This window comes from Balaenoptera musculus, chromosome 7 (assembly GCF_009873245.2).
Source record: "Balaenoptera musculus isolate JJ_BM4_2016_0621 chromosome 7, mBalMus1.pri.v3, whole genome shotgun sequence".
Taxonomy (NCBI): Eukaryota; Metazoa; Chordata; class Mammalia; order Artiodactyla; family Balaenopteridae; genus Balaenoptera; species Balaenoptera musculus.
Window position 1 is genome coordinate 69,986,459 of NC_045791.1, and position 26,332 is coordinate 70,012,790.

The following is a 26,332-nucleotide window of genomic DNA, read 5'->3' on the forward strand; positions in this document are numbered from 1 at the left end:
GGATGGGCCTTTACCCAGAGAACCCAGGCCCAGCAAATTTGAGTGAAACAAGAACCTTCTTTAATGCCACCTCCCCTCCCACCTTGACCAAGTAGGGGAAGGAAGACGGACTCCTGAGCTGGTGAAATGAAATGCCTAGACTTGACTGTGTATGAGGGGTTCACCAAATGCAGACTCAGCCTGCGTGGGTCGTTGAAAAGGTGGACAGTTAAGGAAACATGGAGAACAAATTGTGTGTGTTTTCAAGAGTGTAGCTTTGGTTTTTGGAATGGAGTCACAGCGTTAGGGGGCTAGATAGAGCTGGGGAACTACAGCAGATCATGAGGCTGTTGTGTCTAGTTTCGGAGCACAGTCTGTCTCTTGGACAGTTTTGTAATACTTTTCAAAACAATCATTTTTGGTAAAAGCTTGCCAGTTTCAACCTGTCCAAGCTCCCTTAAAACCTTTGGTGATTGGAAAAATTCTTCCTCTTAGAACTTGCAAAATGGCACGAGTTTATCTGTTATCTGCCAAGCTTAGGGAGTTCATGCAGGCACTATATAGTACTTGATATATTTGAATAATATTTATAATATATTAATTTAAATGTTCTGATTGAAGCCATACTTGAAGTTCAATTCGGAGGAAATTAAGGCCCAACTTCAGGTCTGCAGAGGTGGCATCTTTTGGTGGCAGTGTGGTGGGTACTAGGAAGCAAAGACCCGAGCTCCAGTCCTGGCTCCGTTACTTACCATCTGTGAGACCTGGAACAAGTACTTTAGCTCCTAGGAGCCTGTTTTCTTATTGGTAAAATGATAAACAATGACAGTTAACACGTATTCAGTCCTTATTGGTACAATATGCTATTCTAAGCACTTTACATGTACTTGTTTATTTAAGTTTTACTAGAGTCCTATGCACTGTAGGTTTTCAAATTATCTTCATTTTACATATGAGGAAACTGAGGCTCAGAAAGGCTAAGTAACCTGTCCAAGGTCACCCAGCGAGTAGGTGATGGAGCTGGGATTCATATCCAGGAAGTCTGGCTCTGTAGTTCATGCTCTTAATAATGGTCCTGCTAAGTTTACGCAGTTACCACGTGCATCAGTGATACCGCTAATAGGGAAGCATTCTCAGCCTACAAAGTGCTGTTCAACATAACTGAGTATGATATGGAAGAGTGTATAGGTTTTGGAGCAAGGCAGCCTCAACAACCCAGACGAATAATTGAAGTGATAATCCGTATTCCTGCCACGTGTTGAGTTAGCATTCAACAGTGCAGTGACGTGAACTAGTGTGACAGGGAACAAGGGCATTCAGTTCTAAAGTCCTAGGTGCTCTCTAGTCAAAGAAAAGTGATAGCAACCGTGAGGATGGTGTGTTCCTCTCTGGAAGGTGGGAGACGATCTTGGGAAGAGGTGGGTTTTCATCCTGTTCACTGGATGGCAGGTGACTGATAGCTGCACAAGGTCCTTTACCTTTAAGAGCACATAGTAGAGGGACTTCCTCCCTGGTGGTCCAGTGATTAAGACTCCGCGCTTCCACTGCAGGGGACACAGGTTTGATCCATGGTTGGGGAACTAAAAGCCTGCATGCCACAGGGCACAGCCAGAAAAAAAAAAAAAAAGCACAGAGCAGAGGAGGAAGAAGCAATTCACCACAAGAGCCATGTGGCTAATTCATGCGGCTGATTCAGCCCTCCCCTCTACACACACATCTCTTTCTGCTCTTACATCTATAGTACAGATAAGTATTAATGATAATCCTAATTTCTAAAGAGAGGCTGTTTTGTGCATCCAACTCTGTTGTGGCATATTGGGCAAGGCATGGGCCTTTGGCAGACAGACCAAGGTTGTATCTTGGTCACTCACAACCACTGTGACCATTGAAGTAATTGAGGGTCAGTTCTCTCATCTGTAAAATAGGCGTCATGATGCTTATCTTGTTTAGTTGTTTTGGAGATTAAGGGGCATTTTAGCCCGGTGCTTGACATATAGTTGGAATGGAGTACCTGTTCTGGGCCATGACCATCTGAAAAACTTGGAAACCCAGCATGAGTTTTCTTCAAGATTTCAGACCCTGAGCTTTTCTTATAATTAGAATTTTCTCTCTCTCTCCTTCCCTGACTCTCTTGTTGCCTCTCCCCTCCCTCCCTTTTTCCCTACCCCCTCCTACTTTGGTATTCATTACACAGATTTCATTTTTGTTGGATTACTACTTTCAATTAGCCACATAATATTATTTTCAAGACTTGTAGCTGGTAGCATAGCTGTAACACAGGACCTCTCTGTACCTTAGTTAAGAGCCTCTTATTAGGTCTGGAGAATGATACATATTTGGAAAATACTTGTTCCTTACAGAGTTTATACTTGAACGAAGATAAGGTAGTATTGTGTTATCCTGCTCTGAAATAAAGGCTGCCCGAGGTGATATTTTTAGCCGGTGTTTCGGTGTGGCATGGAACTCATATATAGTTCTTTAATTCATAGTCTGAAATGACTGGCAGCACAGGAACAAAGGATTATAATATGATGGTAGTTAAGGCATGTCTCAGACTAGACTGCCAGGGACCATGCCTGACAAGCTTGCCTGATCTAAGGCCAGTGATTTAGCACAGCATAGCTAAAAAGATGAATAGGGCTTGAATCTCTCCTCAAACTTTGAGTTGAGAAATACTGAAAAAAAATAAAATATCAACAGAAGCAGATGCCAGCAGTCATGATGTGGTGAGGCCCATGATGGGCCATGTGTAGGCAGAGACTGTGAATAAGAGTCTTTGCAACAGGCTAGCTTTGGAGTAGAAAGTGAGAAGACCAGTCAGTAGCAGGCCCAGAGGAAGCAGAAACGTGAGCAGGGGATGAGCACATTGATAGTGGGACTGGAAAGGAAGTCTTCACAAACTTGTGTTGCTTTGTTCCATAATGTGGCCTCACAGCCATCCATACTCACTTTTGGGTCCCAGCTTTTCTTGTAGCTCGGTAATGGGTTCTTCAGGGGGTTCCTGGGTATGTGATTATCACAGTAAAACCTTCAGTACTTGATGTAACTTGAGGGCATCTCTGTGCCCAGCAGCTGACAGAGCCTGACAAATCATACTTCTCTATTCTTGCATCACAGACCTTGGTGTAGAGCTTTGGCGTGAAACTGCCCCTGCCACTACTTGTGAGACCTTGGGCAAGTCTTTGAAACGTTCTAATGCCTTTAGTTTCTTCCTCTGTGAAAATTAGGCTGTCATTATTGGTTATATGTATCACAAATCTGTTCTTAGATGGGGGTGTGAGGTGTATGTCTGAATTCCACTGTTTTAGATTTAAGACCCAGATAGAAGCCTAAATTGGTTAATTGACCTTATGTTTATAATTTTTCACTTAGGCAGTTTTTCACAATTTTGAACTGTGTCTGAAAAACCAACCAGAGCGTATGGTAGACCAAACTGTGTCTTTAAAAAACCAATTAAGACAAAAGCCCTCTTCAGGGGAATTTGGGAAATCTTACAGATGTCTAAATTAAAAATGCTGCGATACATAATGTCTTGATGTCTTGTGATCAAATTCCCAGGATCCGAGACCCAAGAAGAGGGTTAATTCCTCTGTGTGAAGTGAATAGCATGTTGTCATTTCTGAAGATTCCACCAGCTTGTCTTGTATAGCCGTTTTCTCAGTATCCCAGGCTTTTCCTACTAGCTTCATTAAGACCGTACGTACCTTATGTGCCCCTCTGATAACTCATCCATTCCCTGTATACAAAGAGCATTTGGTAAGACTTCAGCATCATAGGACTCCTGCATGAACTTAGCTGAGATACTAACATGTATTGTAGGCTTTTGAGTCCTGATTTGGCTATTTACTGTGGCCAAAAATTCCAGTAGAGCCAAACTCACAGTAGGTAATATTTATGAGATGCTTGCTATGTGTCAGGTGGTTCGTGCTTTAGCACACAATCTCATTTAATCCTCAGATTAGACAGGAGGAACCAGTATTGTCCTCCTTGTCCAGATGATGAAACTGGGATTTGGAGAGGTTCAGTAATGTGCCCAGGTTCACACAAAACTGAAAAACTTTACCAGATAACTTGGAGCTAAGGTTTACACAATATTTCAAATACATTTGAAGCCTTGTCATACTGTATGACATAGACTCTGAGCAAAGAGCTCAAAAACACTTAAGTCAGGATGACTTGGGTTCAAGTTCAGTCAGTTTCATCATCTAACCCCCTCACCCCACACACTGACTTTTACTTCAAAACTGCTCTCATACTGAAGCTCAGACTCCTCTCTCTGACATTTGAGGCTGTCTGAAATTTGATTCCAGTCTTACTTTCTAAGCTATTACTCACAGGAGGTCTTTGCTTGAGGCAAGCTGTTTCATCCCCTGTGTCTGAAATGTGGTTGGGTGGGCCTTTAGGCTGCTGTCCATGTTTTAATCCATGTTATAGCCTGTGTAGAATTTCCTTTTTTTTTTTAAGGCTGAATAATATTCCCTTGTATCTGTACACCATACTTTGTTTACCCATTCATCCGTCAGTGGGCACTTGGGTTACTTCTACCTTTTGGCAGTTGTGAACAATGCTACAGTTGAACCTGGGTGTACAGATATCTGCTTTGAGTCTCTAGCAATTCATACTTTAAAAAAATACATTTTGAAGAATACAACTATCCTAGCAAAAATTTTTTAAAAAGGGCAGGGTTCAACTATGACCTAAAAACCAGAATCTCATGTGCTGGTCTTTGGTGGAATGTTACTTTATCCGAATCTTGCCCGTCCTTTTAGACCTGCCCAAATCCTGTGACTTCTCTGGAGCATCCTTGGACCTCTGCAGTTGACAGTGACCTTTCCTTCGTTTAAACCCAAAGCACTCCTTTAGGCAGTAAGAAAAGAAAGAAGACTAATGCACTCATTTAGCTAAGAATCACTTAAATCTTGTTTCCTCTGTTTTTGTGCCAACCCTTAAATTTTATGTTTTATGATATAAAAGTCTCACCTCCTAAGCTCTATTATAATCTCCCAGGGGCACAGGCCACAGGAGTGTCCTGTATTTTCACTATGCCTAAATGATGTTTTGCATAAAGAAGTCTCTTGATAAATTTGTTGCTTGCTTGTTAAATGGTTGTAGCCTAAATTCAGGCAAGGAAATCAATGCAGTTGTGCAGCCACGTGAAGGGTTATTTTTACCTGAGTCCTGATCCATCCTGGATTTGAACTATTATTACTTTAGAGGTGAAAGAAACATGGCTTTTGGAGACTGGGACTTGGAGAGCTCCAACATATTCTTGAATATTTTTTGATGACATTTTAGACTAAATAATTAGCATTAAGTAAGGTATTTAAATAAACATTACCTGTTGCATTGCCACCTTCCTGATTCATTTCTCTGAAGTTAAAGGGTGATTGTGACACAACGTCTTGCATTTCTTCAAGAGGTAGGCACAACTTTATGTGCTGGGATAAACATTGAAAACAAAATTCTTTTCTGTTGAGATAAAAAAATTTCCCTGTAACTAGAAGATCTTTTCTCCCCCTTTCTTTTTTGTTTATTCCTGGTGGTGTAAGGATTTCAGCATTCTGCAGATAGTCAAAAGGGAGGCTTCTGCCCAACAGAGTAGCTCTCTGTTATACAAAGGTGAAGACGCCCGTGTAAGGCGTTGTACAACACAAGTTGCTGTGTTGAGGTGTTCCTGGCCACTTTTTGCCAAAGCTTTACAGGCCTGACAGCATGGCTTGTGTGCTCTAATGAAAAGAGAACAGATTCTTGGCTCCTTGTCCTGATTCCACTTTTGTTAGATAATGTGGTCATACCACTTAACTTCTTTGTGCTCCATTGTTATGGACATTGAAATGGAGACTTCATTTCTATCTCATGGGGATTTAGGAAGAGCTTAGTAAAAAGGTGCTTCAGTGTATATTATATATCAGAACTTTAATAACTGTGGGGATGAGTTTTTAAGAAACTGCAGTGACTGTAAACAAATCGCTAAAAGTCGTTCTGAAGAAAATAAGAAGCTGGCAGATGGGATACCTAGTTAGAGTCTCAACAGAGCAGGGGCTTTAAAAATATTTTGGAAGAATTTGATATTTGGAGAGAAGCCTCCAAGTTCTCATCATGGTGAAAAGAAGTCATTATAGGAATTCCTTATGTGTATTTTATGGTTTAGTTATAATTTTATTTTCAATTTCGTTGAAATATAAACTTTCAGGGTTAGGGCTTCTTAAGATCTTAATGTTGCCCTGGGAAGAACTATGATATGAAAGATGTGAAACTCTTGTGACTTTTCTGTTGTGCACTAACGTTTCGTTTACCTGGCATTGTGGAGGAATGAGTGTACAGTACTGCATAATGGAGATGCACAAAATATTAAAACTGTGCTTCACTATTTAACTTGAAAAAAGTGTTTTTGGTTAGATATCTTTCCAAAATGTATTGCATATGTCTTTGTCGTCGGAAACAGAATACTGTCTCTCTCATTTTGGCCCTTGATTGTTAGGCTGTGTTCTGACTCAGTGCTGTAATGAGGCACTCAGGGCCCACTGAACTGAGCTGTTGGCTCTTATTCTAAACAACTCTTCATTTTTATACTTTTAGAATTATTTTGATCACTTCTTACTCCTTTCTTTGCTTCTCTGTCTCTCTTTTTTATCCTTTTTCTGTCTCTTTTTCCATTAGTGGCCGTTGTTTCTTTGCTTAGGGTGGGAGCTTTTAACCTGGTATTTCAACTGTATGCAAACTTTTATGTGCATACTATACGTGTATTTTTTGGGGGGAGAAGGTTCATAGCTTTCATTGGCCTCTCAAAGCCATCAACAACTAGAAAAAGATTAAGAAGTGCTCTGTGGCAGTATTTTTTAAACTGCAAGCTTCAGCCATTAAGTGATGAAAACCATTTAGTGGGTTAGGACCAGTTTTAAAACATTTTGTAATGAATAGAATTGAACAAAGGATATCAGTCCATTGCACATGATATTTATGATTTTGTGAAACTTATTTCATACATATGTATACACATATGTGTATGTAAATATACACTCAAACACACATACTTGGTTGTGATGAAAATTTTATTTTTTACAGTGAGTCATAGTCAAACATTTGAAACATACTGCCATGAGAAGGCCCCAATTTACAGTTGTTTCCGCTGTTTCTCTGTAGTGTGCTGAGATGCCATTTGCCAAGTTTATTATAAATGTGGCTGAAATGAAAGGGTAGCTAGAAGAATTTTCTTTTGTTTTTGAAATGTTCACAGAATTAATTACATAGGACAATTTAAAGGGGAAGGTAAAATAGAAGATAGGCCAATAGCGACACTAGCATGGTTGCTGCATTTGAAAGTAAAACCTGGTCCTGTGAGCCCTGAGGGTGAAGGCCACAAGCAGTGGTTTTTAACTCTGGTTACACGTTTCTTTTTCTGGGGAGACTGTACGAGACGCAGATGCCTGGCCCTTCTCCCGACCATTGAAATAGAATCTCTGAGGATGGGGCTCTGGAAGAACTTTCTTATAGAATGAAATGCGTGGTCCTTGGGTTATGTATCTGTCAGGGACCTTTCCTCTGGCTTCTGGATTGTGGTCTGGAGAGTGGCGGTTGCTGGATGACCATCCTCCAAAAAAAACTTCAGTTTTCACTGTAATCACAGTAGGAGCACTCGAGTATTATTTGGTTATTCACAAGGCATCTGTTCTGGAATTCTAGAGATATCTGAAATATGAAGACAGGGATTGTTTTGACTTAGGAGTGTTTGTACATTCTTGGTTTAATGTCTGCCCTTGAGAAGTGAAAGATAAACTTGTTAATTGAATATGCCATTTGTAGAAAGGTAGAGCCTTTCCTTTCCCTCTTCCCTTTTCTTTTTCTTCTTGTCCCCTCCCCTCCCCTCCCCTCCCTTCCCTTCCCCTCCCCTCTCCTCCCCTCCCCTTCCCTTCCCTTCCCTTTCGCCTCCTAGATGTCAGAGGCTGGTTCCGCAGGGTGGTGAGAGTGGAGGCGGCCTTCTGTTGTCAGGGTGGTGTGCACGGTTCAGGACTTGCGGTGCTGTGGGCCCGGAGCATGGAGGTAGTGAACTAGGATGGCCGGGATGGCTAGGAGGTTGTTTCCACTGAGTAAATAAGTACATTGATTGAGCACATCCATCCATCCATCCATCGAGGGTCATGAGAGCCAGACTTGTCTCTGTTGGAGAAGGTAGATAGAATCTAATTGGTAAGTAGTCTTTGCCATTATGAGAAAGGAGGCCTTTTTGGTGTGATCAGCCTATTAGAAGAGCAGGCTCCGGATTCCAGTAGGAGTTGCTCTGTGAGCCATTTGGGACATAGGGACCAGGTAGAATGTGAGCGCAGCCCAGAAGTGGTCTGGTGGGAATGAGCTAAGCTGCTGGAGGCCTTCTGTGGGCTCTCTCACTGGCACCATCCGAGTCCGCAGTAGCTCGTTGGAGCTGGACCCAGTACATACCTACCTATTATTTCCAGTTGAGTAAGTGAGTGGAATTCTAGGGGGCAAGAGGCGGATCCTCTTTGCTGCTCCCTTTTGTAAAGGTTTACAATGCTTTTCTTTCTTTTGTTTTTTGGGTATTTTTCTCCTTGGCATATTCAGAATAAAAAGGACACATAATGCCCAGCTCTTTTATGCACATACTTAAGTTTAAGAAACTGTGTCTTACCTCCAACTTCTTTATTCCAGTGGTTACTTAATGATTTAGTTTAGGATCCTTTTTAGAGCATGATGCAATAAGAAAATACTGACTTTAAATTGTATACAGTTTCTTGTTAAAAAAATAATGAAGTACGGTCAGCCCTTGGTCTATGGGTTCCTCATCCACAGGTTCAACCAACCACAGATCAAAAATATTCATGGGAAATATTCCAGAGAGTTCCAAAAAGCAAAACTTGAATTTGCCATGAGCCAACAATTATTTACATAACATTTACATTGTATAAGGTATTATAAGTAGTCTAGAGATGATTTAAAGTACACGGGAGGGCAGATGTGTGTAGATTACATGCAAATACTATGCTGTTTTATAGAAGGCATCCTTGTTTGAGCATCCTTGGATTTTGGTCAGTCTCTGCAGGTGGTCTTGGAACCAATCCCCCAGGGATACTGAGGGACAAATGTATGTCATTGATAAGTCCAAATGTTAATTGATGTAAAAATGAACTGTCTGGTCACTATTTTTCTGCTCCCTGGAAAGGAGGTTTAATTTGTTATTGCAGTTACTTGAATGTAGAGTAGACAGCTGCCTAAAACTGGAATAGGATTGTAAACTCCACCCAGCCTATCAGCTGCTTCCAGGAGTATCTTTTGTGTCTCAGAGAAAGGAGGCTTGTGACTATGAACATTTGAGTTATTCTGTTGGCAGATGTGGGACTATTTAAATCTTTGACTAATGCACATAGAACCTTCAAGGAAGAAACCCATAAACAGCAAGGGCATGTATCACAGTACAGGACAAACCTACTAGGAGTTCAAGATTAGAGGATGCATATCTGAAACATATAAAGTGGAATGGAGAGGGAGAGCACAGTTTCCTTTACTGTTTGCTTATTCAGATTGATAAAGCTTGTCCTGCTTGGCCCTTTTTCTTACTTGTTGAGCCGTGTTGGTGTATCGGTAAGGTAATTGTCGCTGTGTAACCCCCAACCCCAGTTAATTGCATAAAGTAGCGACCATCTATTTGCACACAATTCTCTGGGATAGCAATATAGGCTGAGTTCAGCTTGGTATGACTTCTGCTGGTCTCACCTGGGATCGTGAATGTGGCTTTAGGCATTCGGTGGCCTAATGGGCTGGATGGTTTAGAATGGCCTCACTCATGTGTCTGATGGTTGTCAGGCTGTGTAGTTCAGGCCCTTGTCTTTCGGTGTGACCTCTCCAGCAGGCTAGCTCAAGTTCATTTGCATCATGGCTTCTAGCGTCAGTCATAAGGGCAGGGGAGGGGCAACATCCTAATACACAAATGCTCAAGCCCCTGCTTGTATCTCATCTTATAATGTCCCTTTGGTCAAATCAGTCACATAGACAAGTCCAGATTGAAGGGGTGGAGGATAAACTCTGTCTCTTGATAGAAGGAGTGGCAGAGTCAAATTTCAGAGGTTTTGCATATAGGGGTGGTAGGAATTGTTCCAGCCATCTTTGCAAACTGTCTACCACAGTCGGACAAGGAACCCGAGGGTGGAAGGATATAGTTTAAGGGTTTGTTCGGTGGTTACACGTGGCATATAGGTTTAATAAAATATTAGGCAGTGTATGGCAGTGTACTCGGTATTATATTTCAACAGAAGAATAGTTGTGTGAAAGTGGTTTGTACCATCCATGTTCTTAGTGATGAATGTATCCTGTGCATATTAGTCATTCAGTTAAATATTTATGGGACATTATTCATGGGCCAGCCCTGTTCTAGGTGATAAGAAAACAGCTGGGGGGAAAAGCACACACAATTCAGTATGTATAAAAGTCACGAGTAACAAAGAGAAATTTAAAGCTTAGCAGTGTGGCTTTTGATTTTGGGTTTGTGGCAGCTGAGTTTGTTCTCCATGCAAGAATGCCACACAGGCAGATTTTTATCAAGAATTTAGCCGCCGTGAAATTTGGTTTTAAAGAGCAACTTGGTAACTGGTTTCTCTGCTAACAGCAAATATGTATTCTAATTATTGTATTCAAGAAACTACCTTAAAAAGGGAGATTCATGTACTTTTCTACTAAAGAAGGCTGATCTTTCAATCAATGGATATTAAAGGAATAAATCAATTATTGTATTCTCATATCTACCAATCTAAGTAATTCTAGTCTATTAGTTATAAGCTGTTTAGACAGTTATTCAGTCTCTAGCATCTCCCATCTACTTGCCCAGGTGGGTTGGACTGTGAAGAAACCTTTTTGGAAGAGTCTTACCTAAATGGAATGAGTTAAGACACTTGGACTCGTTGCTTGTCAGGCCAGATTAGTTGGGTCCTTAGTGCTAGGGTGTCAGAAATAGACACCCTGATTGCATGGGAGCTGAGAGTTTTTCTTTACAGCAGCAGTCTTATGTACTCTTGCTAAGATTGTATTCTTATGGGATGAAAATACGTATAAAAATGACCTGTTCAGTTTTCCAGGTTGGGGGAAAAAAAGTCTTTTATAATTAAAATAATTGTGACCCATGTTTTGAAAAAAAAAATCAGAACATTTCTACTGTCCTGTTTTCTATTCTGTTTGATCTGACAATCTCCTTGAATCCAGTGGTGACAATACTGGAAAAACTTGTTGCTCTAAAAATGTCACCTTTTGTTACATGACCCTGGAAAGGCGGGGAAGTTGGAAGTGACTTTTTTCTTTCTCCTTTCCTTTCTTTTTTTTCACCTTTTTATTAAAAAAACTTTTTATCACTGACATATGTTTGTTAGCACCCCCCTTCCCCCCCACCAGCCATCTTTATAATGTTGAAACTGAAAGGAAAAATGGAGCTAAGATGAGTTACAGTTAAGTGACTTTTGCTTGTGGCGTTGCGCTAGTCTTTGTACAAAATGACCTAAACCAACACTGCTCTTGCTGCCGGGAATTTAAGATCGAAATGGAAAGGAAGATAACTAGTGTTCTGGTTTGCAGTGTGAGAGCGTTACTGTCTGTTAAAATAGGAGCATTGATCCCCCTGAGAGTATATTTAAATTCTACCTTAAATTTAAATTCAACATGAAATGTACTATCTTTCAGCAAGTACATTTAAATTCTGATATTAAAGTCCACTAGATATAACATGAAATGATTTTATTTGAATACCCAAGGGATAACTGTGACTCTACTATTGAATTGTATGTGGTCGGAGCCCATTGTAGAGATGGACAGGCTGTGTGTGTAAGGACAGTGCCAAAGTCAAGGCCCCACTGGATAGGTATGAGTATGGGTAGGGAGGAGGGGAAGCCTGGGTTACTGTAGACTGAAATAAAAGGATAAAGATGAGAGAGGGAAACACCAGTTCTAGCCGGAATCGGGGAAAGCATAGCTCTTGCTCACAATTAGCCGTGGTTGGTGACAAAATGTTTGGCAAGTATGACAGGGCTTTGGAGGAGTCTTATCCAGGATCATGAATTAATCTAGAGGTTTATTTTGAAAGGTATTTTCAATGTATAAATCTGTGCTCTCCATTTATCAGCAAAATGAATAAATATTATTGACCATCTATCTTTAGAAATGTTCTTGAAAAGTATAAAATGAGTGGTCAGGCAGTAGAACTAGTGTTTTTAAAAGGATGAAACCATGCAACATTAAGACTTAAGATGTTAAGATGGGTATATTTTATTCTTTCTTTTGCAGACATACATTGGAAGTGTGGTTATATCTGTTAACCCGTACCGGTCATTGCCCATTTATTCACCAGAGAAAGTGGAAGATTACAGGAACAGAAATTTTTATGAACTGAGCCCGCACATGTAAGTATGGTATTAAAGCATTAAGTTTCTCTTTCACTCCAGAGCTGTCTCGTTGACAGATGTGTCCAGCTGTTTCCTTTGAGTCTCAGGAAAATGTTTTAGTCATTTTTAAAAATTAGATGAAGGAATGTGGAAGTGAATTGTTATGCCTTATTTTAAACTAAAAAAAAAAAAAAAGGCAGTATATTTCATTTGGCCTCAGGCTCTTTAAGTTCTGAAATATTTGGGTTCAGTATGTAAAGTATCTTCTGTTAAAAATTCTGTGTAAGTAGCAGCTGCTGCTAATTATTTTTTCAAATAAAACAGGAATGTGCATTGTTTGCTATTATAAAGAGCCCAAGCAGCATTTTCATGCTCTTGTTGGGTCAAGAAAGATCCCAAGTGTTGGGTTGTGTAATAGTTTTTGAGGAAAAGGAATAAGTAATCCCTTCAGTTTATAATCTTCATGGACATTGTTCATCAGATGTGTACATTAAGCCAATGATTTCACCTTCCCTGAAGTTAGTCACTTGTTTGATTTTTCTGAGGTCACTTGTTATTGTAAATAATTCCTGTAAATAATAATCTACAATAATTACACAGTGCTGAGGTTGAGAAAACCTGAACTAAAGTGAAAGAATCTGCAGAGTTTTAGTTGTGTCCTAGCAGAAAAGAATTTTCTCTGTATGATTGAAGATGGGCTCTATTATTTTTGCTAGAAAATAAATCTAATAATTAAAGAATATACATACCACTGTCCAGATGTTTACTTTAGTTTCTTTTGATAGTGGAGCATACAGTGACATTTTTGGACTGTTTGGAACTAAAGATTTAAATAATTTGTAAAAATGGTTATTAAAAACTAAACACTGTATTTTACCAATCAAGTGGATTCTGATTATTCAGTTTCCTCCTAGAAGTAGGTTTTGCAAGTGAACTTGTTTCATTTTGCCTTAACAAAAATAAAATCTATTGGGATTGACATATATACACTAATATGTATAAAATGGATAACTAATAAGAACCTGCTGTATAAAAAAATAAATAAAACTCTAAAATTCAAAAAAAAATCTGAAATTTGTTTGATAAAGTTATCCCTATAGTTAAAGTCCCTGCAATGAAATACCTTATTTGATGCCTTAATATTTATTTTAAATTCTAGGCCTTGAAGCCATGCCTGTCAAATGCTTAGATCAGCTATGTCAGAATCCCCCAGGAGCTTAGGAAAAACGCAGTTTCCTAGGCCTTACCTCTAACAAGCCAGTAATCTACATTTTTCACAAGCTTTCCAGGTGATTCATATGTATGTGCAAGTTTGAGAACATATTGTCTCAGAGATATATTGACAAATGTTTTCCCTTCCTTAACTGCTTACCGCAAATTATGATCTTTTACAGTAATAGCATTAATGATAATAGTAACAGTAATGGCTTGTATTTATTGAATACTTACTATGTGCAGGTACGTCTCTAAATACTTTCCATGTGTTATAACTCACGTCATTCTTAAAATAATCCTGTGAGGTAGGTACTATTACAAATGGGGAAATTGTCTCAGAGAAATAAGTCATTTATCAAAGCTTGTGGGTCGGGAGCAGGGTTGTGAAAACAGTCATCTGCTGTGCCTCTCAGCTGGAAATGGGTTCCACTGTTTTCTTCTTACGGCCTCTTACTGTGCAGTTTTATTCTGCTACCCTTGGGTTGCCTGTGTTCCTGCATCCTGGACCCTCCAGGATAACTTAGCTGTGCCTCAGTTTGCTTCCAGAGACCGCATGCCATTCTTCCATTTGCAGCTTAAATCTCCACTTTGGGGTTGTTTAGATATATAATAGATGTCCATTCTAGAACATAGAAATTCATGCTGTGGAATATCCACTTTTATCCCTGTTCCTGAAAGATTCCTATAAGAGGCTGCATAGCACTGCTACCCAAGTTCACCCCTTACCCCCCAAGGGAAAAAAACCACACCAGCAATAAAATAAATTCCCAGTGTGCTTAAGATAAAGACAGAATCTTTTTACCATGATCTATAAAACATTGTGCATGGGATGGAAGGTACAATCTCACCTAATAAATCTGAATTCCCTAGATTCATATCACAGCTCCCTCCCCACCTCACTTTGTTCTTTCAGTCCTCAGCACACTCCTTCCCACCACGTCATCTTTGCACATTCTGTGCCTTCTGCCTGGAATGCTTTTCCCTCCCTTTTCCCCAAGGCAACTCCTGTTCTTCCTTTAGATCTTAGATTGCATTAGACCTCAAGGAAGAAATGTCCATCCCTCGCCCCCTCCTTGCCAAGGTCAGATCTATTGCTCTTGTCACAGTTACAGTTAAACATCTCTTTATGGGATTATTTGATTCATGTCAGCTTCACCTGCAATGCCAGCTTTTGCTCACCATAATATTCTTAGCACCTGAAAGTAAGTGTTCAAAATATATTGAACAGGACTTGGTTTGAGTCCCAGCTTTTCCATTTACAAACCATGTCATTTGAGCAAATTACTGGAAAAAACTTCAACTCAGAAGTTAAGTAATTTGTTGTGTACAATGGGAAAATAATTATTAACTCATAGGATTTTTGTGAGGGATAACTATCTAGTAGATATTTAGAAAATATAATTATCTGATATAAGTAAAGTGCTTAGCAGGGAATCTGACGTTATGGACAGCTGCTGCTATTAACAGTGATAAATATAATAATTAATGTAATAATGAGATATGTGGGACACATTTCTGACATTTTAACAGGCTCTTCCTTACCACTTTGTCCTCCAAGGTGGGACATTTCCTCTTCCTTTAATGCATTTTCCTGCATTATCCTTTGTGAGTGTCCGTCTTTGACAGCATCTGAAACAGGGTCAGTACTAGCTAGGTTCCCTACTAAAACCCAACCTGATCTCATAGAATCTTTGTGATATAATAGGATAAGATGACTTCAAGCTTTTGATGCATTCTAATCATAACTCTTCAAGAATTTGGTTCCAATTTGAATAAAAAAGAACTTAAGCAGCTGCTCAAACCAAGTACCTTGAAAATTGCTGATTAATTTGCCCCAGATTACATTTGGAATTTCATTTGACCTGTTGTTCACTGTTAGTCTGCAAAACCATCCAGATATTTCCCTCATAACTCATGTGTTTTTGAAGGTGTCCAGAAATTATCTTTCTTTAAATTTCAGACAACTGAAAAATATTTACATTCTACATAAGTACGTGACTCAGAGAGCAGAAATGAATAAAGTGAAGATAAACCGTGGCTTCTTATCTATGTTCCTTTTCAAAAATGGTTTTCTGTTGTCGTACCTTTTGTGTTCCCTTCTCTGGATTCCTATCCCCTGTATGTTTGGAGCTACACCTTGAGCGTGATAACATTGGGTGGCTTGCCCAGAGAAATGAGGGCCCTGCTGGGCAGCATAGGTGATACTGTTTACCTTTCTAATTGTGTAAGCTGTGTCTTTCCAGCATGATTTTTAAATATTTTGCACATAAGGAATTTTTCTTAAATATCCCAGTGAGGACTTAGTACATTTCAGACCACTCAGTAACTGCATTCATGGAGAACTGCCTCAGAGGCCTAACGTCAGGGATGGGAAAGAATGATAGGGGAGAGATAAGGGAGATAACTGAACTATTTACTCTCCCTCCACTCAGAATAGCAGGGTGACAAACACCTTCTGATATTTTAGTTACCAAATCCACTGGCCTTCCCTTGGGTGATTGCCTTTTCACCTTGCAGCACTAGATAGAGTTTATCACCCTCAGATGGATCTTCCTAAAACTAAATCATGCTATTCCCGGAAACCTTCCTGGGCTCCCCATTACTATTTGAGTGAACTCCAAGTTCCTTGGCTTACTGTTCAGGCTCTTGGCCGTCCAGCCTTCGTCCTCCTCTCCAGCCCAAACACCACTTCACACCTTCGTGGAACCTCCTTTTGAGTCGCAGCTTTCCATGTCTTTTCCTTTCTGCCTCTCCCACCTCATACCCCAACTCTACTCTTAACATCCTGCCTGTCTCCTAGGTTCTGTCTTAAAGGCTTGATCAGCTCCAGACTAACCCACCAGTGACTTTTCCTGCCTCTGAGTTCTCAGAACCACTCATGTGATCTGACACACCACCTTTCTTATTGTGGTTAATTGTGTTTCAGTGTCATCTTCTTTAATGAGATAGAAGCTTCTGTAGACCAGGAACTTTATCCTGTGCATCTCTGTGGTGCTTTCAGTGCTTTTCTCTTAAGAGCTCAATAACAAGAGAACAAAAGAGGTTTTAAATAATATTTCATTACATTTTACTTGTACTGTCTCATCTCTGACAATTCAAGGAAATCAAACTATTCTTAGCATGCTATTTGCCGGGTTTATTCAAAACTTCATGCAGTATAATGAGAATTTTTTTTTCATTTTTATAAAAAAGTAGACTAAAGTATTATAGTGCTCTTCAACCCTGAGTGTTCAGGTTCAATTTTTTCCTGATGCAGAGCACTTACCATCTAATTATATGCAGTGTCTAGCGAAGGGAACATGCCGCTAAAAGGAAAAGTGCCCCACGACCAGTCCTTCCCAGTAGTCACGACCCAGGAGTGAGCTGAAATGTGTCCTTCCCACATTGAGACATGGTGTGGTGACCATATTACGTAGGCATTACAAGCACTATTTGAAGCAAGCTGTCTTTCCATTTCAGTAAATGAAAAGCCTTGCAACAAATTCGAAAAACTGAGAAAAATGTCTTAAGGCCTTGAAAATTTTCTGGCTACTCTCACCTAAAAATGGACAAGTGATTAATGGGAGGATTTGGAATATGTTCCTGTCAGTTGTCCAGATGTGAGCCCCCTGTCTCTAGGGAACCTCCGACCCCTAATTTTATGACAGTTGATTTTGCAGGACCAGATACTCGTGCCCGGAGAATGACATTGCTAGAAAGCTTGTGTGTTTTGAGTCCTTGTTAATCGTGTTATTTTACTCCATTCAGGGTGAACCAGATACATGTTATCAAAAACATTTCTGACTGTATCTCAAAATGTGCCAGTGCTGTGGTTGGGTGTCCAGAGCTTAGGATAAGGGTTTAAGGCAGAAGCCCCAGGTGTTGTCCGTTTTCTTGTTACCAGTATTTTCCTCTATAGCGGAGTTGAAATTCTGTGAGTAAAATTTTATTTGTTTTGAGAACTTTTATGACAGCTAGATTCTGAATTCTCATAGAGGTTGCTTGTACAACCGGATGTTAAAGTACTTTCTCAAGGAAAGTGAGAAGGAGTATGTGTGTGTGTGTGTGTTTGTGTGTTGATGTGATGTCGCTGAGACTTTTGTATTATTTCCCTCATTTCCTTTTTGGAATATTGGAGCCTCCCATTGATTCAGTCCCTCCCAGAAAACCACTTGCAGAAAAGGGTTTTATGCTATCCCATCTAGCGTTCTTTCTACTTTTTGCTTTAGGAAAGTTACTCATTTACTGAGCAAATGTTTATCGAGAGCTTACCATGCCAGACTCTCTTTTAGGCACTGACATACAGCAGTTGAACAAAGCAGATAAAATTCCTGTCTTCGTGAGGGAGACAATCCTCAAACTTAAGTATACAGAAACCAAGATTGTTCAAACCATTGGTTAGGGGGGAAAAGGGTAGAGCAAAGGGAGGGAAGCTTTTGTGAAACACAAAATGAATTTAAACAGTATTCTTATAAAGCACCTCTAAGCCATGTTCTCTCAGGTAGTTTAAGTCAATAGCCCATAGGTTGTGATCTGGAAGGGTCTGCATCTGTGTACGTCTCTAATCCACATGAGTAACTTGTGCAGGGGGGAATCTGAGCTCCGTCTTACTCTTTAGTTGGGATACCTTAAGTTAACATCTCATGTGGAATGCCACCATCTTAAAAAGAGCTCAAATTGCCCCTTTCCCTTTCTGCACGACTGTCATGGGTCAGAATAAGCAGAAGGCAGTCACCATGTTTGCTGTCTTGGCAGATACTTGTTGGATTCTGGACAAATATAGATGAGAAGACTTGTTGATATAGAGAGATTGATTCCTGTTAGCAGTGCGATGCAATGTGATAGTGAAGGATAGGTGTTAAATTGAAGCTTCCTGAGGCTGGGTCCATGCTGAGAGACACGTCTGGGCTTCGCACTGAATCAGATTTTACGAAGCTCCATGAACTGAACTTCCTGCCTTTAACTCTCAAACTTTTATTCTCAGTCTGTTGCTTTATGGGAGTTATTTTCAAAACAGTGTCTTTCAGAATATATACTCTTGGCAGAAAGGGACCTCAGCTAATTTCTCTTTCAGATTATGAACTTTTAAAATTAAAGTTGGAAGCTTGGTTCTATACTACCATAATGTTTTTACCATGAAAATCATTGTGATAGAAGAATACATTTATTAATGAAAAGTGTTTTTGTATGTCTGAGAAGTCTCAGAATCCTAATTTCTAGATCCCTAATTAGAATTTTTATCACTTCTCAGAAAATGCACGTCTCAGACTTGAAAGTTTATTTTGAAAAGGCAATTCATAAAGCCGAGCACACGTTCATACCAGCATACATGATTATTTCATTGGTGTATAATAATAAAGGGAAAAAATTGATTCTTGACAAAATAGGTTGCTTCCTGCCAGAATGTTACAGGACTTTCACAGGCCCTGAGAAATTCTGCAGCCTTCTGGAAGAGATCCATTTCATCCAGAGGAATGGCACTGAGCCCTCAGCCCTGAAAAGCGTTAGCCTAACACTTCATCTGCACTTGGAACCCACGTGAGGAGTGCTGTCTAGAGGGGGTGTGTTCAGGGGAGGGGTGCCCCCTTTGTTGTTGAAATAAGACTCACTGCTGTGGTCTGGTGCTGGGACTTGTGTGGCAGTAGGACCGGATGGGTGGGTTGAAGGGAACTGTGTGGGAGTTTGTCTAAACAGGGGCTGGCGAATACTGGTCCTCATCCAGTCTGGGGAAATCAGCAAAGCCAGGAGTAATAGAAACAGAGTGCAGTAAGGAACTTAGGGGGCCCATCCTTGGGAGACTGGGGAACCAAGAGTGGGCACTGGGGCTGTCATGCGACAGAAATCCATGCAAGGGAAGCAGGCCCTGGAGGACCAGCCCCAGGAAGGGGGCTTGTTGCTGTCCCCACTGTCTAAGTGTACTTTCCACCCGCTCCAGCCTGTCTCAGGGGTCCAAATCCCCGAGCAGAAGTGATTGTTCATTCATTCGATCAACATTATTAAGCATCTACAGTATGTGTGAGGTGTTGGGGATACAAAAATGATTCATCCCTAAAGATTCACAGCCTAGTGTGGGAAACAGACCAGTGAGCAAATAACTAGAGAAGAGAGAGAACTGCCATGAAAAAGGTGGGAGATCAGAGTGACCATGTGTTCAGGCCTGCCCTGGACAGTCCGTCACTCCTGTTGTATCAGCATAATTATCAGTAGTGCCCCCTGTCCTCACAGGTGTCTGAGTGTGGTCCCCGTGGATAAGGTGCTGTGGGTGTGCCAGGGAGAGGGTGTTCAGCCCTGCCTGAGGAGCTGGGGGATGGGACAGTGGGAGTCTTGAAGGACGAATTTGCCACATAGATAAGGAATAGGATTTAGGCCCAGGAGATAATTTTCCCAGCAGGGGGAATAGTGTTGATCCAGTGATTCAGCAGTTGTTATTTGAGTGCCTGTCAAGTGCCAGGCTTGAGTGCAGGTACTGGGCAAATATCTTGGCCCTTTTGAGCTTACATCCTAGCAGGGGGAGAGACCATAAGCCAGAGAAGGAAATAAACTAAATGGTGTTGTAGATGGTGACAAGTGCACAGAAGGACTGTGTGAGGGTGAGGGTTCCACGGTGTACCATTTGAAATAGGGTGGCCAGGGATGCCTCACTGAGGTGGTGATACTCTAGTCGTGTCCTGGGGGTGAGGGGGCGAGGCGTGTGAAGTGCGGAGGGAGGAGTGTTCTGGGCCAAGGGAACAGCGCGTGCCAAGAACTGAAGGGGAGACCCAGAGGTACGACATGGCCCCTCTGTGATCTCAATTCCTGTGGTTCCCAGAGGCTGGAATGCAGGATGCAAGCTGGGAAGGGGGATATATGGTAGAAGAGGAAGAGCAGATCTGGGTCACAAATGGCTTGTGTGCTAAGGATTTGCAATTTGAAGCAGGCAGAAGGAGAGATAAGGTCAGCCTTGAGATTTGAACTGTTCTGGAGCCCCAGGGGAAGAGGAACTCAAGGAAAAGTTTAGGGATCTGGTCGGCTTTGGCAATAATCCAGACTAGAAGGGAAGAGGGCAGAGTCTCATCTGGAAATGGGGGGGACATTTCAGAGGCAAACCCGTAGAACCCAGTGGGAGTGACTGAAGAGTGAGGGGGGCGGGAGGGAGGCCTAGAGGCCAGTCATGACTCCTGGCTGAGCTGGGGGTGTGGATGCCAAGCAATTCCCGAAAAGCTGAACTAGTCTGGAGACGGCCTTGTAAAGCAGCGGTGGGCACTGGGGGTTGCCATGAACATGGAGTAGGGGGCTTCCTCCCTGGCACCTTCGTGTCCCCTGATCCAAGCATGGGGACGGAGTGGCTTGTCTGAACGTAGGGAAGAGAACGTGTGTAGACCTACATTTCCAGTATTGGCTCCTTTGCACGCATGCTCAGTCACTGAGCATTTCTCTTTTATAAATGTGCTTCTGAACGGTTTTAAGTAAAATTTGAATAATCCCTCATTAGTGTATGAATTTACCATGTAGCTGTTTTATTTTTAAGGTAATTATTTGTGCTGTGTTCAGTGGTTTATGCCTCTTAACTCCTTGGCTCTCCGTTGCTTTGATCTTTCTCCTCAGGTGATTAAGATTTGGGAAGCAAATAGACCCGCTTTTGCTGTGTGTGAACTCCCCTCTCCCATGTTTTCTGCTTTTTGGGTCTGTGGTTAGCTGTGTATATTTTTAAGAGAGTGCAGTTTTGTAGTCTTGTTTTCTTACTCCTTAAACCTGATGGCTTGAAATTTCAGCATTGAGACATTCACTGCTCTCATCAATTCCCATGGTCCCTTGTCACCTGTTTGTTTTATTCCCCTGTGGCCCAAGAGCAGATGTTGTGTGTTTTCTGATACCAAAGGTATGGTTATTTCCAATACCAATTCTCCGACGCCAGCTGGGTGTCTAACGATACAATTCAATTCTGGCGCTAACTACCCAGAGTTATTGCAGGTCCCAGAGGTCAAGGGCTCGGCCCCACAAGACAGCCCCCACTTCAGATGCCAGTGAAAAAATGGAGTGCTCAGGCCACCCACACTTCTACCCAGCTGACTACAAATTTGGGGGTTTCCACTACCCCCTCAGGTTCAGTACTTTGCTGGAATGACTCATAGAACTCAGGAAAACACTTATATTTACTGGTTTATTGTAAAGGATGCAACTCAGGAACAGCCAAATGGAAGAGATACATAGGGCAAAGTATAGGGGAAGAGGGGTGCAGAGTTTCCTTGCCCTCTCTGGGCAGGCCAGCTTCCCAGCACATCAGTGCCTTCAACCCAGAAGCTCCGGAATCTCCTTGTTGAAGAGTCTTTATAACCCAGTCTGCAGCCCCCATCCCCTTCCTGGAGCTGGGGAGGTGGAGCTGAAAGTACCCACCCTCTGATCATGTGTTTGGTCTTTCTGGTGACCAGTCCCCAGCCTGAAGCTACTTAGGGGTCCCACCATGAGTCACTTCATTAGTGTCAACTCAGGTGTGGGCAGAAGGGGCTTGTTATGAGTAACAAAAGGCAGTCCTATTACTCAGGAAATTCCAAGGGTTTTAGGAGCTCTGTGCCAGGAACCAGAGACACAGACGAAACATATTTCTTATTGTACCACAGATATGCATGCACGTATGGATACATCCTTCTTAAGAAGCATAGAAAGCTTGTCCTGAAATACTTGTGTTAGCTTCCTGAAGCCAGGTTAATGTCAGAGTTTCTGTATGGTGTTCTAGAAGCCTGAATTAGTGGGCCTTCTTTTTATAAGAAATATCTTAAGGGTAGTTCAACCTAAGGGTAGTTCAGTTCCGTAAACACTGAATGTTATAAAGACTCAGCTGTCCAGTCCCCTCTCAGGCACCCCCTCTACATGGGCCCTGGACCCCATCCAGCCCCTCTTATACCCTTAAGGACATTACTCTGTGATTATTTCCCCTCTCCACTGTATTATCAACTTTTTCTTCTCCGTCTTCCGTTTCCACCAATGTACATGCTATAATATTTCTCGATTCCATGTCACCTAGCTATCACCCTGTTTGATTCCCTTTATTACTTTTTGAAAAAGTTGCGTATACTTGTTGTCTCCAGTTTATCTTCTTTTCTTTATTAAATTCACTCTAGTCAGACTTTTATCTCTCTTCTCCATGAAAACTGTTCTTTTCAAGATCATCTATGACCTCCATGTTGTCAACTCCAATAGTCAGTTTTGAATCTTCTTCTTCCTTTAATTATCAGTAATATTTGACAGTGTGACCAATTCCTTCCTGAAACCCTTTTTAAAATTTGACCTTCTGGCCTCCACGTTTTCCTGTTTTCCTCCAGCACACTGGCTGTTCCATCTCCTGGTGGAAGGCTGGATGTGCTTCTTCCTCTCTACCTCTGAATGCTGGTACGTCCAAGGGTTTGGCTTTGGGGCCTTTTCCTTCTCCTCTGTAGGCACTTAGACGAGCCCATTTGGGCTTTAAATATGTCCTGATGCCCCCAGATTTAGGTCTCCAGCTGGACCTCACCCCTGAGCTCCTGGTGACTCAGCTACATTCAACCCTTCAGTATCTCCTGGGGTGTCCAAGAGGCACCTGGAACTTCGCATGCTTCAGACTGGAGGGCACCCCCGTCCCCATCCTTTCTCTCTTCTCGGGCAGCGGCAGTACCATCCTTTGGCTACTCACACCACAAACCTTTTCTTCCTTTTCTCTCCCACCCCACATTCAATCCACTATCGGGTCTTGTTGGTGCTGCCTGTACCTATCCCAGTCTTGCCACCACTGCCACCGTGCTCGTCTGAGCCGCCATCCTTTTTCACTTAGATTATTGTGGTAGCCTCCTAACGGATCTTCCTGTTTCAACTCTCCCGTTGTCGCCTTCTCCCACACCTCGATCCCCCGGCCATCTTTTCCCCAAAAATGTGGTGGCTGCGGGCTAAAGTCCTCTTTCTTAAAGATGCCCATTGGATTGTTTTTCTTTGCTTTGGAAACCTGCAGTGGCTCGTGTGTGACCTGCAGAGCTCCACTTGATGTGGGCACTGGCCACCTGACTGCACTTGTTAACTTCCCATCCCCTTGCTGCAGCCGTGCTGACTCCTAACCTCCTCACTGCTCCTCTCACACGCCACCCACTCTGCGTCACTCTCTCCCCTTCAAGGGACCAACGTGTTTGTTCTCTCACTTCAGTTAGGGAACGCCTTAATCGTCACTGATTACCTAAAATACCTAAAATAGCAACCCCTGCCCCAGCCATTCACTGTCCCCTTCGACTACTTTACTTTCATTCGTTTATCATCTGACATTTCACTGGGTGTTTGTTGTGTCTTTATTATTTGTCTCCTGTGTTTGAATGTCATCTTTAGGAGAACAGGGGCTTTGTTTATTTCACATAGCAATTAGAATCCATGGCAATTAGAATAATGTCTGTCCTGTAGCAGCTACTCCGTAAGTATTTGTTGAGTGAGTGACTGAATTAATGAATATGGGGAGCCTACTCTTTGTTACAAACTGTGTATAGAAGATACACGTGGTCTTTGTCTTCACGAATCTCAGGCTAGTTGGGAGGAGAGGGGAATGGATACATAAGCAGGTCATTTTAATATAACAGCGTTCTTGCAATGACAGGGAATAAGGTGGAAGCACAAAAAATGGGTGGGTTCAGAGATTCTGAAGGTGACGCCTATGTTGAGTCTTCAAGAAGGAATTCTAGAAATAGGTGGCCACTGTAAAGTGTAATAATGACCTACATAGAAGATAAAGCGAAGGACGGACCAGTTTGGCTAAGGCACAGTGAACCAGGATGATAGGAAGGTATTTGAGGAAGGTAAAAGGTATTTGAGTTGAGATGATAGCTACATGTAGAACTTTTTTTTTTTTTTAAATAAAACATTCAAATACCAGTCTACTTTAATCATTGGGAGGATTGAAGGATTATGTTTATTCTAAAGTAATAGGAGGAGAGTTTGGGATGAGGGCATTACTTAAAATTACAAGCTTATGCGTCGGGAAAAATTGCCATCTTGCATTTTCAGTCACCGACTGGAAAAAAAAATTCAGACTTGTTAAATATGCCTAAGTGTGTACGTGTATAAATGCAGTGTTTTAATGAATGAGTGGTAAATGACTGAATGTTGAAAGGAATTTTGTAAGTATAAACAGATGTTAGTTCATTATGTTTTATGACAAAACCTCTAGTTGCTGCTGGTGATGAATCATAATGTTATTCAGGAGGAAGAACATTTGATATACAGCAGTCCTGATTTTCACTCGTCATTGACTTACGTGAAGGATGTGCTCTCCTTTGGCTAGGGAACCCTCCCCTTGGGATATTTGTGTTCATTGTCTGAATGCGTGGGCCGTCAGCTTGAGGTCTGAAAAGAGTATGCCCAGTTACGTTAGAAACATAACGTAATAGATGGTTTAGTCTAATTTCACAAGAAGTTAGCAGTAGAGGAATAAGTTAGGATGTGTACATTTTCTACTAACCTTTGTCCTTTAGTCCACCTCAACAGCACAACATTAGAAAGCACCTGGACGGAGGGAAGATTTGGCTGGTTTGCACCATGGACCTTTGTTTTTGGGAAACACAAGCAGGCGTCCTCTTAGGTTGCCTACTTAAGACCTAGATTGCCACCGGAGGGGCCCATTTCCACTTTTACCATCTATATTTTCATGAAGCATGGGTTGCTAAGGGCTCTTGAGTGTTTCTTTAGGACTTGCTAGTTTTTAAGCCACTGCTTTGATTACTTTCAAAAGACATATTCTCACCCTCATATACCCTACGTCACATTCCGTCCTAGAGTGTTGCTGCTGCTTTTCTCCATATTTATAATTGCCTTGGCCATTGTTAAATGGCAAAAGCTTATACATAATTTTCTGTGTGAATAGCATTATGGATAAAAACGAGGATGTTAAAAATGGCAGAATCCCATCCATGATCAGGGAAATGTATTAAAGACAATGTTACTGAAGTGTAAAGTTGTTAGGACATAAATTATAAAATGCACCCATGTAGCTATTTAAGATTACGCAATATGGGTGAGTCATTGCTGTCTGGTTACTCATTACCTGGAACATGGGTATAAGGAAGGAGGAAGTGTGGAAATGTGTATGGGTGTTTCTTGGACATTGCTCCTAAAACAAAGAGAAAATGGTGTATAATGCTTTGAACATTTGCTTCTTTTTCATAATGTAGTATGATTGTCATTATAACAGTATCCTATCTATGATTGTATGTGCCATACTTTGTCTTGCAGGCATAGATAAGGTAGCATAAATGAGTCTTAGAACTTGAAAATCTTTGTCATTTTCTATATTTAAAGATTTTTCTTTGGTGTTTGCATGTATCTGGCATTGATCTTGAACAGAACTTAGAAAATTAAAATCAGTCCTAAGAGAAAATTTTGACTGTGAAAATAGAGAGGTTGAGTTTGAATAAATTTGTGGCTAGGGATCAGTTAGTTGTAAGCTCTCCTTCTCTTGGCCTCTTCTTGCCTATCCCACTGTTGCTTTCATTTCTTCTTCTTTCCAGGCACCCTGGTCTTGTATTGTTACACTCACTTCACTCTTCTCCACGTATTCAAATCCTACTCATCTTTCAAGATGCATCTGGGGTACACCTGCATTTTGAAGCCTCTTCCCAAAAATGCCACTTGGTAGTCCTAACACGTATTTTCCATAGCATGAATTATGTCACAGTTGTATGGGCTTTGTTGCATACTACCTTATATATTTCATTAATTGTTTCCTATTTAAGGGTTGGACAAGAGGAAGCATCTTTTGAGCAGGGACTATGCAATTATAATTGTTTTCTTGCCTCAAGATT

At 41.3% G+C, this 26,332-nt stretch overlaps 1 protein-coding gene across 1 annotated transcript in view; it reads left to right on the top strand.

Annotated features, from left to right (window-relative positions):
* The window catches only part of MYO1B (myosin IB), a 178,407-nt gene that overhangs the window by 37,546 nt on the left and 114,529 nt on the right, over positions 1–26,332 (top strand). The window contains 1 exon segment of the mRNA XM_036857472.1: positions 12,256–12,371. Coding sequence (XP_036713367.1) covers positions 12,256–12,371 — 116 coding nt within the window.